Consider the following 13,699-nt stretch of genomic DNA (forward strand, 5'->3'; position numbering starts at 1 on the left):
GCAGCAGCAGGACTGACAGGAGGCAGAGGAAGAGCTCCGGGGTTTTGTCTGATCACCACAAAGGTGCTTTTCTTCTGGTGGAGTTCACGTGTCTGAAGCATCCCATTGCTGTCGTCTACAAAATGGAAACATTTATAAAATATGCTTCCATCCTGTCCACTCATTAACATTATCTTTAAGTAAGGATGAGCAAAGCAAGGCTTCAACAATTGTTAAGTTTGCGACTGAGAACTATTGGTTGATGGAACATGTGAAAAGCTGTTAAATCTTGGGTTGTCTTGTATTGCAGGCAGCAGAGATCCCGAAGCGATATACTCCTGGAGCCACAGACAAGAAGTGTCTCTGGACCAAGAGGGAGCAGAAGATTTTTACAGTACATGTAATTTAAGAGTAATGTTTGAGCAAGTGGAGACAAGGTCAAGTACAGTAGAAATTGGGACAAAGCGACTTAACCTTTTATGATGGGAAACACTCCTTCACCTGTCTCAGGCCCCTTTTTTTCTCAGATGTGGTGGAAATGCCAGTCAAACCCCGGAGTCACAGAACTTCACCGTCATGTAGATTCAGATGCTGCCACGCTGACGAGTTTTCTGTCAGGATTGTTCCAGGAGCAGGATCATTTAGAAATCAGGAGTCTATTTCACCAAACAGGTTTTAAGAAACTCTGTGTTCAATAACCCGGAAATGAGGGAAACTCTGAGATTTCAATTACGCAAAGGGAGAGAACTCAAGCCAGAGACAGAGGACTAACTCCAGCCTGTTCCACTAGGAGAGGGAACTTAAACTGCCGGTCAGTTACCGCAGTAACACACTCCGTGACTCTAACCTGGTCGGAAGCAGGTTTTTCTCAGTCAACCCTGAAGTTTCTCTCTGGCTCCGCCCCCTTTCAGCCACACGCTGTTCCATTCCCTCATTCTTTCAGTCAGCTGGCGAGTTTTTGTGTAGCTGTCAAAATTTCATGTCCTTTTATCAGCGATCCTGCAGATGAAGGAGCGGCATTACTGCAGCGTGATTTGAATATTCGTCGGGAGATTATTTACAGACCGCGCATAGATGTTTTGGCGTTTCTGGACAGTTATCTTTTTGAACGGTACCACTTCACGTCTCAATCCATACGCTGCATTTCACAATCTTTTCCGTCCATATTTTGCAACAAAACCAAACGTAGTCTCGCACTCACATCCCAGCAGATATTGTGTGTTGCGCTGCGGTTCTTCACAAATGGGAGTTTTTATATAACACTGGAGATGCAGAGCACTGAGGAGTTTAAATCACCACCATCATCACCACCACAGCAAATAAAAGACATGACACACATTCCATTTTGTCTTCTTTATTTCCTACAAAAAATAATAGTAATAATAAAAAATAAAAGGTTCAGTTCATTTTCCAATAGTGAACATAATTCTCCTGTGACCATGAACCCACCTGCAACTTGTGCTCCAGTATCTCAATTTCCAATTTTGTCTTCTTCATCTGGAGGTCCAGATACTGCTGTTCTTTAAAGGATTTCTTTATCTTGTTAAGTAAGTGGATTTTTTAAATTTCTTTGACTGGTAACTGGGAATACACAGAGGACATTAAATTATCCAGCTGCACATGAACTGAATGAAATGAACCTCTGGTGTTTACTGAACATCATCTCACAGTGTTGATCTGTGATGTGGAAGCTGAGGGACCATCCTGCTGCTGACCAGCCATGATCTGTTAAAAAGGATGACAATTTGAATATTTCAGTGTCGGCTAAATGTCAAGCTCAATGTTCCACAGGAGTATTCAGAATTTTAATGGGAAGAGAACAATCAATAACATACCTCGATATGACTTTCTGGATCCTCTGTGAGGGCAGCAGACACGGTTTCATCCTCCTCATCCTGGATAAATAACATCTTTCAGTATTTTTGTGTATATTTTTCCAAAATAATATTTGGCAAAAATATTTTGAGTATTTCCTACTGACGGTTTCAGGTTGGTTGTAGCATGAAGGGGCTCCAGCAGGCAGACAGAACCTTCACAGTCTGGGCCAAAAGAAGAAAAGGACATTAAAGACAAAATAAATATTTGTATCAATAACATTTTTAAAATATTATACTCAAATAACAGATAATAATATTACATTAAATAGGATTAATTATTGAATATAACATTATATAGATGTGTGACATAAAACAACTGCACAGTCCATCAGCCACTTATTTTTTATGCTACTTTACAATGTTAAACATGCTTGAAAAGATGTACCTCAATGAGATTATGCCGAGGTCTTTTAAACAATGTTTTTATATTTCATCTTTAGCTGCTGCCATGTGCGCTTCTCCCCCACAGGATTACAACTAAATGAAATACCTTAATTGGTGACCATTCAAACAGTTTTCCCTGTAATAATATTTAATATTCAATGATATTCTCTGCGACAGACTGGCGACCTGTCCAGGGTGTACCCTGCCTTCGCCCACAGCAGCTGGGATCGGCTCCAGCCACCCGCGACCCCGAAAGGGAGAAGCGGCAGAAAATGAATGAATGAATGAATGAATGAATGAATGATATTCTGATACAAAGGACTACATTTAAACTTACGCATTGACACGGGCAGCAATTTTCTGCCAAGGCATCTCCCTCTCCTTCGCTGCTGCAGCAGTGTTGCATTTTTTTTCAAAAAAATGTGTTCCAGCTTGCCATATGTCGCTCTCCGCTTCTCTGTTGCCATGGTGACTCGTCGAATCGGTGCTCCATTAATGCTGGCTTTTTATAGTTGTCGTGCACGTGCTTAACTCCAGGTGGAACTACTTGAAGTTGAGTAATCCAACTCAAATCAGCTGTTGTGTAACCGAAAACCCAGCGTTTCCCTTTCAGAGTAGATCAACACAGAGTTCAGGATTTCCCTCAGAGTTTTTTCAACCTGCTTGGTGAAATAGACCCCAGATCCACGAAAGAAAAAAACAATGGCATCAACAGAAAATAACAGTCCAGAAATGTGAGCACTTTAAAGCTCAGCAATGTCAGCCTTAAAGCTCGTGTCCGGAGTTTCCGTTCATTTCCAATATATGTGTCATTTTTTAACAGAGCTTAAATGTGTCAGTCTGGTTCGATACTATAATATAATATTAGCATAAAGCGATATAAAAATGTATTTATGAGCCCCGCCTTCGTCTCATAGACCCCCATGTTATCCAAAAAAGCGCCAGTCAGCTTCAGCCAATAGATTTCGAGCTCCCGCTTTGTCATGCTGTCAATCAACGTGTGCACGCAGCCAGAAAGACTTTACGCTTACCCCGGATATATCCATGGTCTGCTGAACATCCACCCTAAACAGCTAAACATGTAGGATGCTGTAGGACTCGGAGGCACTCATTTTCACCGAACGGGTAATGAGCGAGCACAATTAAAGGGGCGTGGCTTGTAGCTCACGAAAACAGAGGGAGGGCGGAACCTCGAGACGTTAGATTAATAAAACCTCTCTCTTTAAAAACTCCAGACACGAGCTTTAACTTTTAAACTTGACACACACCTAATATTGATGCTACAGCTAATGTGAAACAAACTGCCTCTTACACATGGCAGGACTGAAAGCTTTCACGATACTCCTTTAAAGAAAGCTTTAGATTTATATCTTCACAATTTCCGAAACATTGAAGTTAAATGGAAGAATCCAAGTGCAAAAAATCGATTTTTGTTGGAGCAAAAAATGCTTTTAGCTTTGATCATTGGCTTTCTTTTTCAGTGTCACAGCGTTCTCACATCCTGAGTGAACTCCCTCTCTTTGGTGTTGAAGATTTCAACTGACCCCCCCTGGACCTCAATAGCATCTGACACTGAATGAAGTGGTCAGCTACGAGTCGACAGACCTCCCTGAAGTTCCTTTGGGTGAAGGAGAATAAATCGCAGCAGTCGGTTTCCTAAACCTGCAGACTGTTAGAGCAGCAAATTACCAGCCGAGCCTCTAAACGTGAGTAATCTGGTGCAATATTCAGCATGTATACATGCTTTTTGCTTCACAGTGTGACTATTGCATGATGGAGGGAACGTGCAGGCACAACATGAGTGCACATACACACACATTGAAGAAGTTCATTACACATGTAGCATTACCAGTTTGTAAGTCCCACACCCACCCACACCACAGCGTACTTTGTGGAGCTAATTAGAGCTTCTATGATGTGTTCTTGATTACCAAAGCAAAATGCAATGTAGATGCAACACCTCTTCTTAAGCCCTCAGCAACTGAGTTAACAATGCACAACATCTTCAAGTGAAAACTGAAAACTTCCCTTGTGTTGTGAGTGTCATTTTAAATGACAACGTGCTCAGAGCCACTTAAAATGCAACTTTTTGAAAATGGCGCCCAAGGTTGAACTTTTTGAAAATGTGCCATCTTTTTCTTTGTGGAAATGGGGGAAAACACAACTTGCCCCACAGCCATAGTCATTGATTATTCTCATGCACATGAGTGTGTGTCCAGAGTGTCATGACTCCCACTCCATATTCTCTTGAACTTGGTAGAATTTGAAGGGGCCCAGGTCAATCCAACAATTTCATTATAAAGGTTCTCATGCAACTTGGATTAGTACTTTGGAACCATTTGAGCTTTTGTGAACAGTAAAAGTTGAATACTTATTTTTCTTTTGCTTTGCTGATCTCAGCTTCTCCATCCGTACATTGGAGTTCTCAAAGAAGTTCACTAGTTTCAACCCCAGGTCAGCTCAATTGGCTTTTGTTATATTTAAATCAAACCAGACACAACACTGCCATTCCAAGGTTCTTTTACAAGGAAAAACTCAATTTCACAGGAGCAAGCAGAGGAACAGGAAGAAAGCTGCAGAACCAGACTCAGAGGAGACTTTCTGCTATACCGTCATAGTGTGCTCTCCAAGACCCTCAACAGCTCGAATATAAAGCTCTAATAATAAAGGTCATTTAGAATACGGTGCATTGAATACATAGCTTTTTTTCCCCCATGAGGAGATCAAAGAATAACCTAAGATTAATCTCATTACAGGAAAACCTTTTGAAAGCAGAAGTGGGTTTTCTTTGTTTTTAATCTAAAAGGTACAATAATATCAGGGGTGGGCTACATTTAGTTTATATTTAACACAAAGATGCAGTGGTAACCTAGAAGTTAGAGAAGTGGACTTGGGTTTGGAAGGTTTCAGGTTCAATTCCTCTTGTTAATGATCCCAGAGTAAGATCATTGACTCTGCTGCTCGCCAACCTGTCCCTATACCTTGATGCCCTTCCTCAGTGGGTTGTGCCTCAATGTACATAAGGTTTTAATACAGCTGAGCTGTTCAGTGTGTGAGCCAATCCAATGACTCAGCTGGAGCAGCAGTCAGTTAACACATGGTAATCATGAGCATAGGCTAATATTTAGCAGCGAGCAGGACAGGGCTTAATAGAGCCCTTGGAAATAACCTAAAAGAAGCATTAACAGGGGGTAAGCAGTTTTCCCCCATCACACGAAATACCAAGTTTTTTTTTTTTTAAGCTTTCCCATATGGAAAGCTTTCAGACCTGGGGTCATCTGGTTTGAATTTCAAGTTGAATCCTACCTCGACTCACAGGTAAAGATAAAAACAACTAGATTATTGAAACAGTATCAGCTGGGAAATTCCTCTTCAATAATTCCGTCTCATGACCACTGTTCTCAGTGTGCCAAGAAACTGAGGCCTCAGTGACATCTGGTCAAGTGTCAGCTGTTCTCTTGAGCATGAGATTTAAGATCAGGTCAAGGCCGTTAATGGTGTACATTAATTTCAGGGCTTGGATGAGCCCATGGATTATGGTTAGGAGCCAAGTTTCTCTTTCCATGTTCCAAAAGTTAAAGCTTTTGAAATGGTTTCAGACCTGGTACCCATTTTAGGTTACAGTTTAACTGGCACCTCACACTAAGCTCATTCTTTTTTGGCCCCAATGGCCAACCCAGCAAATGAGAAGTGTTTAAGAAAAAGTTCCCAACCCGGATATGGGAATTGTGCCAAGACACCAAGTTGTACCCAAGTCCTATTACACACTCAAACTAGATATATTTCATACAAGGCATTTTATTCAGAATCCAAACAACATCCTCAAGAGGACACCCAACAGAAACACATCAGCTGTGGCCAAGATTACAATGTCCTCAATATTTTCACACCCACTGGGCTGATTATTAGACCTAAAGTCTACCATATAGAACATTTCATGATGAGAAGTTCTTCACTTTAACCATTAGTGCCAACAGGAAGGTCATTTTGAAAATCAAGCAGCCCTTGCCCTGCTCACAGGACTAGCCTGCATATTGCCATTGAGGAACATGCTGTTGTAGAGGCATCTGTGGCCTGGGTATCAGGGGAAGGAGGGGTCGTTTACACCATCCATAATGACAGGCCACTGGCAGATACAATCTGTGGTTAAAGACACCGGGCTGCTGGCGCTGGAGACCTTCGGTTTCTGTTTCGGTGTCGTAGTGTCCCTGTTCAAAGGTGTTCTTCAATTGGGACAATTCACCGGGCTGATAAAATGAACCCAGACCCGCCGGATCGGCCAGGCTGTGAGGACCAAGGCTGCGGCCATGCGGCCTAAAGCCGCCTGCACCCATTGCTCGAGGTTCAACTCCTCTGGCCAATTGAGAGCTTTCCACATCAGAAAGAGGGAGACCTGTTGCTTTGAACCAGTCCACATCTACAGAACAGAAATTACAGGAAGGAAAGCATAATTACACATAGACACACCACAGGCGAAGTGATTCTTCTGTATAATTGCACCATTATTTACCATGGGTTGCAGCTGGTCCTGTATTGTGCTGTACTGGACCCACGGGGTAGCCGCCCACATATCCCGAATACACAGGGAAGGACACACCACCAGTTTGAGAGCCGTAAGGCAGCGCTGGTCCACTCCCAACGCCAGGCTGGGAGTACGCCAACCAGTAAGGAGCACCATGACCTGAACCACCGTAGGGGCCGGGGCTTGTAGGCACATACACCTGAGGGTTTATATTTGAACCGCCGCCTTGGCTGACATAACCTATACACAGAGAGAAATGGCATCATTACAAGTAATGCTTGACAGAGGAAACAGAAAGATAAGGAGCACAAACCTTTCTTGGTGGGGCGACTGTAGCCTGCACCCAACATCAAGATAAAGAGCAAAGTCCTAGTGAAGGAGGGAAAACAACATGAAGACCAGGACTACTTGAAACACTCAGCAAGTCAAACATCTGCCGCCATACCTTGCAGTGGAGACAGTAGCCATCTTCTGGTAAGACCAGCTCTGCTGCCTGTGAGAGGTTTATACACACTGCAGTGGAGGCCATCAGCCAATCAGAACACAGGGAGTTAACAATGCACACCTGCACCGTTTCACCAAGCTGAAACGTCAAGGAGCAAATCAGAGTTTACTGGCTGTTCACAGTTTGCGGTTATTCTCTGAGTTTGTACATTTAAATCGCACAAAATGCTTTCAGGAAATGATAATTCAACCTGACACGCTCATGCAAACAAATGTATGTGAGTTGAGCTGTTTAGGAGGGTTAGAGGCACGATCTGGAAAAATGTGTTGTGCTCATGGACGACTGAAACTTACAGTTGACAGTGTGGTTGAATTTTATTCCCCCCCCCCCAAAAAAAAAAAAAACACTTTGCAAGGTGTACGAGGCTGCTAGTTTGCATGGATACAAATTTAGAACTTACAAAGATTTTGCACAAAATTAATCCCAGTTCATGAATCACAGGCCAAAGCTGTGTGGTGTCACAGTGGTTAGTGATACTGCCTCTCAGTGAGAAGGTCCTGGGTTCAAATACCTACAACTCATAGGCCTTGTTGTGTGGAGTTTGCATGTTCTCCCTGTGTGTGTATGGGTTTCCTCCCACAGTGTAAAATGGTTCATTGGTGAGCGAAGTTGTGTGTTTTGTAAAGTTTTTTCTGGATACTGGTAGTTGTATCAGTGATTCATGACATCTGAGAGGAAGACTATCATGGTTGAGAAGACAGTCAAGAGCACAGATGTAGCCTACAGGATCAAGTCAAAAAAAAAAAAAAAAAGTGATTGGTCACATCAAACAGTGGCTGGAGTCAGAAGTTACATCAAAATATATGAAATTGTAACTGCTCAGCACATATTGGGCTTCAGAGAAAATTGTTTCCATTTTCTGTAAAGCATGTAGTTGCAGCAGTGGTGACAGTGCAGCCATCGATCAGCTGTTTCCTCTGCTCAACACAAAAACTGGCATTTGTTATTTTATATACAAAAGTCAGATTGATCAAACAAAACTGGATGAGAAAAGGAGTGTCCCTGTATGCTGACCTGAGATACTTTTCTCCAGCAGAAGGTTTTTTTTCCTCCTCAATAGAAAACTTTCAACTGGTGAACATGATTCACAAATCAAATAACACCGAAAACATAATCATACATTTTCCTCAGAGTTCAGACGCAGTCAGACTGCTGCTGTTGACTGAGTGGCTTGATCTTGGTCTGTGATGTTCTGGTCCTGGTCTTGGTCTTGGTCCATGATGCTCTGGTCTTGAAACCAGAATTGAAAGAAAGATTTCCATGGTTCATCTTCTCTGTCTCCCCTCAGCAGCCAAGTTAAAGCTCACGACGAGCTCAGTTTTGTATTCTGACTCGAGTCTTTGCATTGAATGGACAATGCAGCAACATGGTTTAAACAGACACGCACACATGCACGCACAGGTGTGCACGCACGCACTAACCTCTTGTTCACACATCCATAAATTCATCAGTTATTGGAAACAGGCATTGACCTAGCAGTGCAATCAATGCTATACACACACACACACACACACACACACACACACACACACACACACACACACACACACACACACACACACACACACACAGAGCTGAGATTAATCAGAACTTTGACCCAAACACTAATTGCAGAACCAGCAGTATTTCCTGCTGATTTGTTATCTCTTTATTGTGCAAAGTCTGTTCTTTTCCTCCAAAAAGAGACTTCCCATGCTGAGAGAGGGGAGCGATATAGCAAGAGTAATACCAATCAGGGGAAATCAGTTCAGAGTACACCCTCCCATCCTTCACTCCTGTCCCTCTCTACTCGTGTCTCCTCTTATCTCTACTTTTATTATCTTCACCCTGCACTCTAGGACTCTTCCTCATCCTGACTCCACTTCACCGGCAATTTCCTTTCCTGGCTGTTCGGCCCAGCTTGGCCTCTTCACATATCTTAACTGCGCTGGTGTCTATGAAGTCAAGTGTGTTCACCGAGCCGCTTGTGCTGCCAGCCACCAGGTAGGAAACCTCGATGCCCGTCGGCTCAGCTGCTGTTGACCGTCAGTAAAAGAGCAGTCATAACATTAAATACAGCAGTTTCATCGCAGCACATTGATCTGCAGCAAAGAGCTCTGATTTTCACATTAGTCCTTTCCTCACAGGGATTGCAGCAGAGTCCCAGATCTTATCAAACACATCTTCTTTGTCATCATTAAAAAATATCAGTCTCTCCAAATCTAGAGTGTTTGCTAATTCTCTCTTCCACAAATCCTTTTTGGATACTGTGTCCAGTGTCGACATCCACAAATTGAACCTTTTCCCAAACACAGTCCCACACGAAACAGCTTTTTTCTCATACTTTCTAGCAGAAACAAGCACCTCGTTGCACCAAGAATGGCTGCAACTGGATCAGGACCCCAGTGCTCCAGAGAAGCAATGGAAGCTGACCAGAGAGCATGTGATAAATTATTCCTAATCATATGTTAACTTTGGGGTCAGGCCGGAGAAACATCAGAAATGAAACATGCGCAGGTTGATGTCTTGTCTTAAACTGCATGAGTCTGTGCCCCGATAACTGAGGCAACTTTTACATGACCACTATAACTTGACCTACAACCATCTTCATCGAACTTTTTTGTCAGAGGTGGGTAACTCATTTAACCAAAACTAGCACTGCTGTGGAAGGCTCAAATAAAAGGTTGACCTGATTCTACTGAAACCATAATATACTTCTCAGTGAAGTGAGCCACATAGTGGTGTTTCCAGCGTTGTCCTTCCACAGTCCTGAAAGATGTAACTGAGGTTATTTGGTGACTTTAAATTGCTTGTAGCTGGGCTTGTGGATGATTGTCTGATGGACTGGTGATTCATATCAAGTGTAACCTTTGCCCATATTCTCCTGGCTCTGGTCCCATGACTCGTTTTATCAAGGTTGTTAACAAGACAGATGAATGAAGTGTAAAAAGTAGTACATCATTGGTTTTAGACAATTTGATCAAAAAATACTCTTTCATATTTCCTCTACAGTGAAAATGGAACAAGCTACTACTCCAGTTTTTCATCAGTCCAGTCCTTAATTTTCCTCATCTGATATTCCCAATTCATACTATCCTTAAACACGTCTTTTCCACAACCTACACATGGATAATTCCTTTTAAATTGAATTAATAAGTACTTTTCTGTGCATGTCCGGATAAAAGTTTAACAATCCTTTTTCCATCCATCCAAAAAAGCTCACGCTACATGCCTCAACACTCTCATGGCTGAAATACACGGCTGCGTCTACCAGGCAGTGCTTCAGTCTTCAGTCCTTTCGTCGCTGGATGTTTTGCGTTGAGGTTTTGAGTAGTAGTTCACTGCGGTAACACTAAGGGGCATAAAAATATTGAAACTAAAGTCTTTATTTCATGCATTTGAGGTCATAGTGAACAATTTGGTAGACAGAGGCTGTCAGAGGTTTTTTACAGCAACTCACAGACTTTAGAGCATAAACCAGACTTCACATTGTGTGAGCATGGCACCGCTTCTCCATGTAGGACTGTACGGGTGTAGGGCCAAGGTAACCCTCTCACATGGCTCAATGCTGATGAACCCAGGGCTTGTCTCCAAGGGTGGATCGCCCTTCTCCAAGCAGTGTACACACTGGTTTGGCTTTCCTTGTCCCGGGTTTATGTGGGCCTTCACTCCAGATGGGTCTGTTTTGGTTGATCCTACCAGGAGCATGTGCTCCAGATTGCTTAGCTCTGACGATCAGAAAACCACACAAACCTATTCACTGCAACAAGGTCAGTCCAGGAAGGACGATATTCCTCTTCTTACACTCCAGTGATTACTCTCTTTGCTGTCAGTATGATGGTGCATGAAGAGAGATGCTACACTTAAGTGGACAGCCATCTATCTTGATATTTTTGATGTCTATCACTGCCATGAAATTAGGTTAAGGTTTTTGTTTGTGCTGGTTCTGTGAGGTACTGAAACAAAAATGCAAAAACAACAGGTTTTCACTTGAAACGCCTTGTAAATACGGCCTAACTGAGAGCAGAGAGCTTTGGTCAAACAGACACCGGGTTGAAACCAAGTTAGGATTGTGAATTTTGAGTTCAGTTCGATAGTGGAGGACTTAGACGCCAAATACCAATATTGGAAAACCACAAACTAAAATGGCTCTGTTTTTTGAGGTGGTGCTGTGCAGTGCTTCCTTCGCTCATGAAAATATTTAGTATTTCTATTTTGGATGTGCAGCACGAGTCCACTGTTTGTAAAGTAACTCAGAACAACGTGACCTGTGGGGTTCTGGGATACCAAATACCAATATGTGAAAAACACGGAGTAAACTTGATCAAATGGAAAGGATGATAGTGTGTCAGAGAAAATGTGGGATGTTTCAAAGTATTTGAAACTCTTAACCACTTAAAGGAATACTCCACCCAAAAAACGATTTGGCCTAATTTTCTACTCACCCTCATGCTGAGAAACACTCTGGAGCACTTTTTTGACGTTTCAAATGTAGTTGGAGATGTTTGGGGATTTTTGTTGTCAACAAACAGGGACCGACAGCGCCCGACAGAAAAAATGGTCCATAAAATCCACAAAACGTTCCCATTTTCCTTCATACTGCTCGTCCGCTGTAATCCAAGTGTCCTGAGCGCGTAACATCCATAATTAATTTTTAACGAGGTCATTTAGGACATTTTAAGAGCCTAAACAGTGCGCTCTCATACAGCTCCATTGCACGTCTGCACGCGCACCCTGAACTACGGAAGCTGCAGCAGACCAAGCCAGATGCTTGCGCGCTTTCAGGGACTACTTTTCTAAATTGCAAGCGTAGAAGAAGAAGTTCCGCTGTATATATTCTGCTGTGAGTGACCGAGCTGTGGACAATCACAAAAGTGATTGGCTACTGTTTTAAAGCTTTGAATTTGGTGTCCTGCTGAAAGGGCACAAGCGTCTGGCTTGGTCTGCCGCGGCTTCCGTGGTTCAGGGTGCGCGTGCAGACATGCAATGGAGCTGTACGAGAGCGCCCTGTTTGGGCTCTTAAAATGTCCTAAATGACCTCGTTAAAAATTAATTATGGACGTTACGCGCTCAGGACACTTGGATTACAGCGGACGAGCATTATGAAGGAAAATGGGAACGTTTTGTGGACTTTATGGACCATTTTTTCTGTCGGGCTCTGTCGGTCCCTGTTTGTTGACCACGAAAATCCCCAAACATCTCCAACTGCATTTGAAACGTCAAAAAAGTGCTCCAGAGTGTTTCTCAGCATGAGGGTGAGTAGAAAATGAGGCCAAATCGTTTTTTGGGTGGAGTATTCCTTTAAGATTAAGATTCTCAGTTGCTTGCAATAATGCGTTCTTTCATTTCCTTGTAAAGCACTGTGAGTTGCCTTGTGTCTGAATGGGGCTCTATAAGTAGATGTGCCTTGCTTTTCAACAGCGGCATTGCTTGAATTAGACTGGCTTTAACAGAAATCCCAGGCAGGAGACAATTATTCAACATTTGAGCCAAGCTGCTTGGTCAACTATGGTCTTCTCTGCTCCATGACATATTTCTGTTACTTTCCCACAACACACTCTTTCAGCAGGAAGTAAAGGGACCATTAAAATCACACTTCATCACCCGGAGGTAAGACGCTGGACAAGAGAGATGGAATAACTGTGGCCTCCATCTGCTCGGTCTCGGTCAAATGGAGCTCAAACTTCACTTTGCACCAAATGGCGAACTGAAAACTTTCTTTTCAATTCATTTTCCTTGTACTTCTACAATCATCTGACTTTCTAGGGTGTTGTAGATATTCCGTAGAATTGCCTTAGATCTCTTTGTGTTGAGCGTAAACCTGAAGGATTTGCATACTGAGGTATGTGTGGGAATGAAGCAGAATTTATGCTTCCGCAGTTTGTAGGATGCAGGTCTTACTTCTTTTCCCGGTGATATCTTACATGCCCTACTTCAGAATATTGAGGAGCTTTCAGATAAAAAGCCAAAAGAGGTGGGAAAATAACACACCACTGAGTGTCTTTTTACACATTTGTGCTGACAAACAGAAAAATCAAAATGCATGTTTGAAAACTTGCACTCGCTGGAAGTTTCTCCCAACTGTCACCATGAGCAACGCGGCGGCTCACAAACAGAAGTCACTTTGGTGCTGGAGGACAAAGTTTTTTTCTGGCCTTGGTTCTGGTCTTGAATACTGAACTGGAAGTTTCTCTATAGAGGGACTCTTAGCACTGATTAGTTCAACTCTCTCACACAACAGCGATCAATAGTGGCACTGAAAAGGTTTAAGGAACAAAGAGCTTGAACCCAGAACAAGCAGGGATTCATTAAGATCATTTAGGAAGGAGTGGAGTAACTTTAGCTACTGTGAATAAAACGCATGCCATTGTTTGGATGGTGAATTCAGCCGCCTGCCTTCATAAGAACGGTCTAAACGGGTACAAAGCTGTGATGTTACTTCTTAGTTGGAAG

The 13,699-nt window shown here is 42.7% G+C and overlaps 1 protein-coding gene across 1 annotated transcript; it reads right to left on the reverse strand.

Moving 5' to 3' along the window:
- Nucleotides 1-6,262: 6,262 nt before the first annotated feature.
- LOC115389486 (uncharacterized) lies at nt 6,263-7,252 on the reverse strand. Its single transcript, XM_030092886.1, has 4 exons — nt 7,208-7,252; nt 7,076-7,131; nt 6,751-7,002; nt 6,263-6,657 (listed from the first exon to the last, which is right to left on the reverse strand). Exons 1-4 carry the CDS (start codon nt 7,228-7,230, stop codon nt 6,263-6,265), a joined length of 726 nt encoding a protein of 241 aa, XP_029948746.1. The 5' UTR covers nt 7,231-7,252.
- Between the last annotated feature and the right edge of the window lie 6,447 nt (nt 7,253-13,699).

This window comes from Salarias fasciatus, chromosome 6, assembly GCF_902148845.1.
Source record: "Salarias fasciatus chromosome 6, fSalaFa1.1, whole genome shotgun sequence".
NCBI classification, from domain to species: Eukaryota; Metazoa; Chordata; class Actinopteri; order Blenniiformes; family Blenniidae; genus Salarias; species Salarias fasciatus.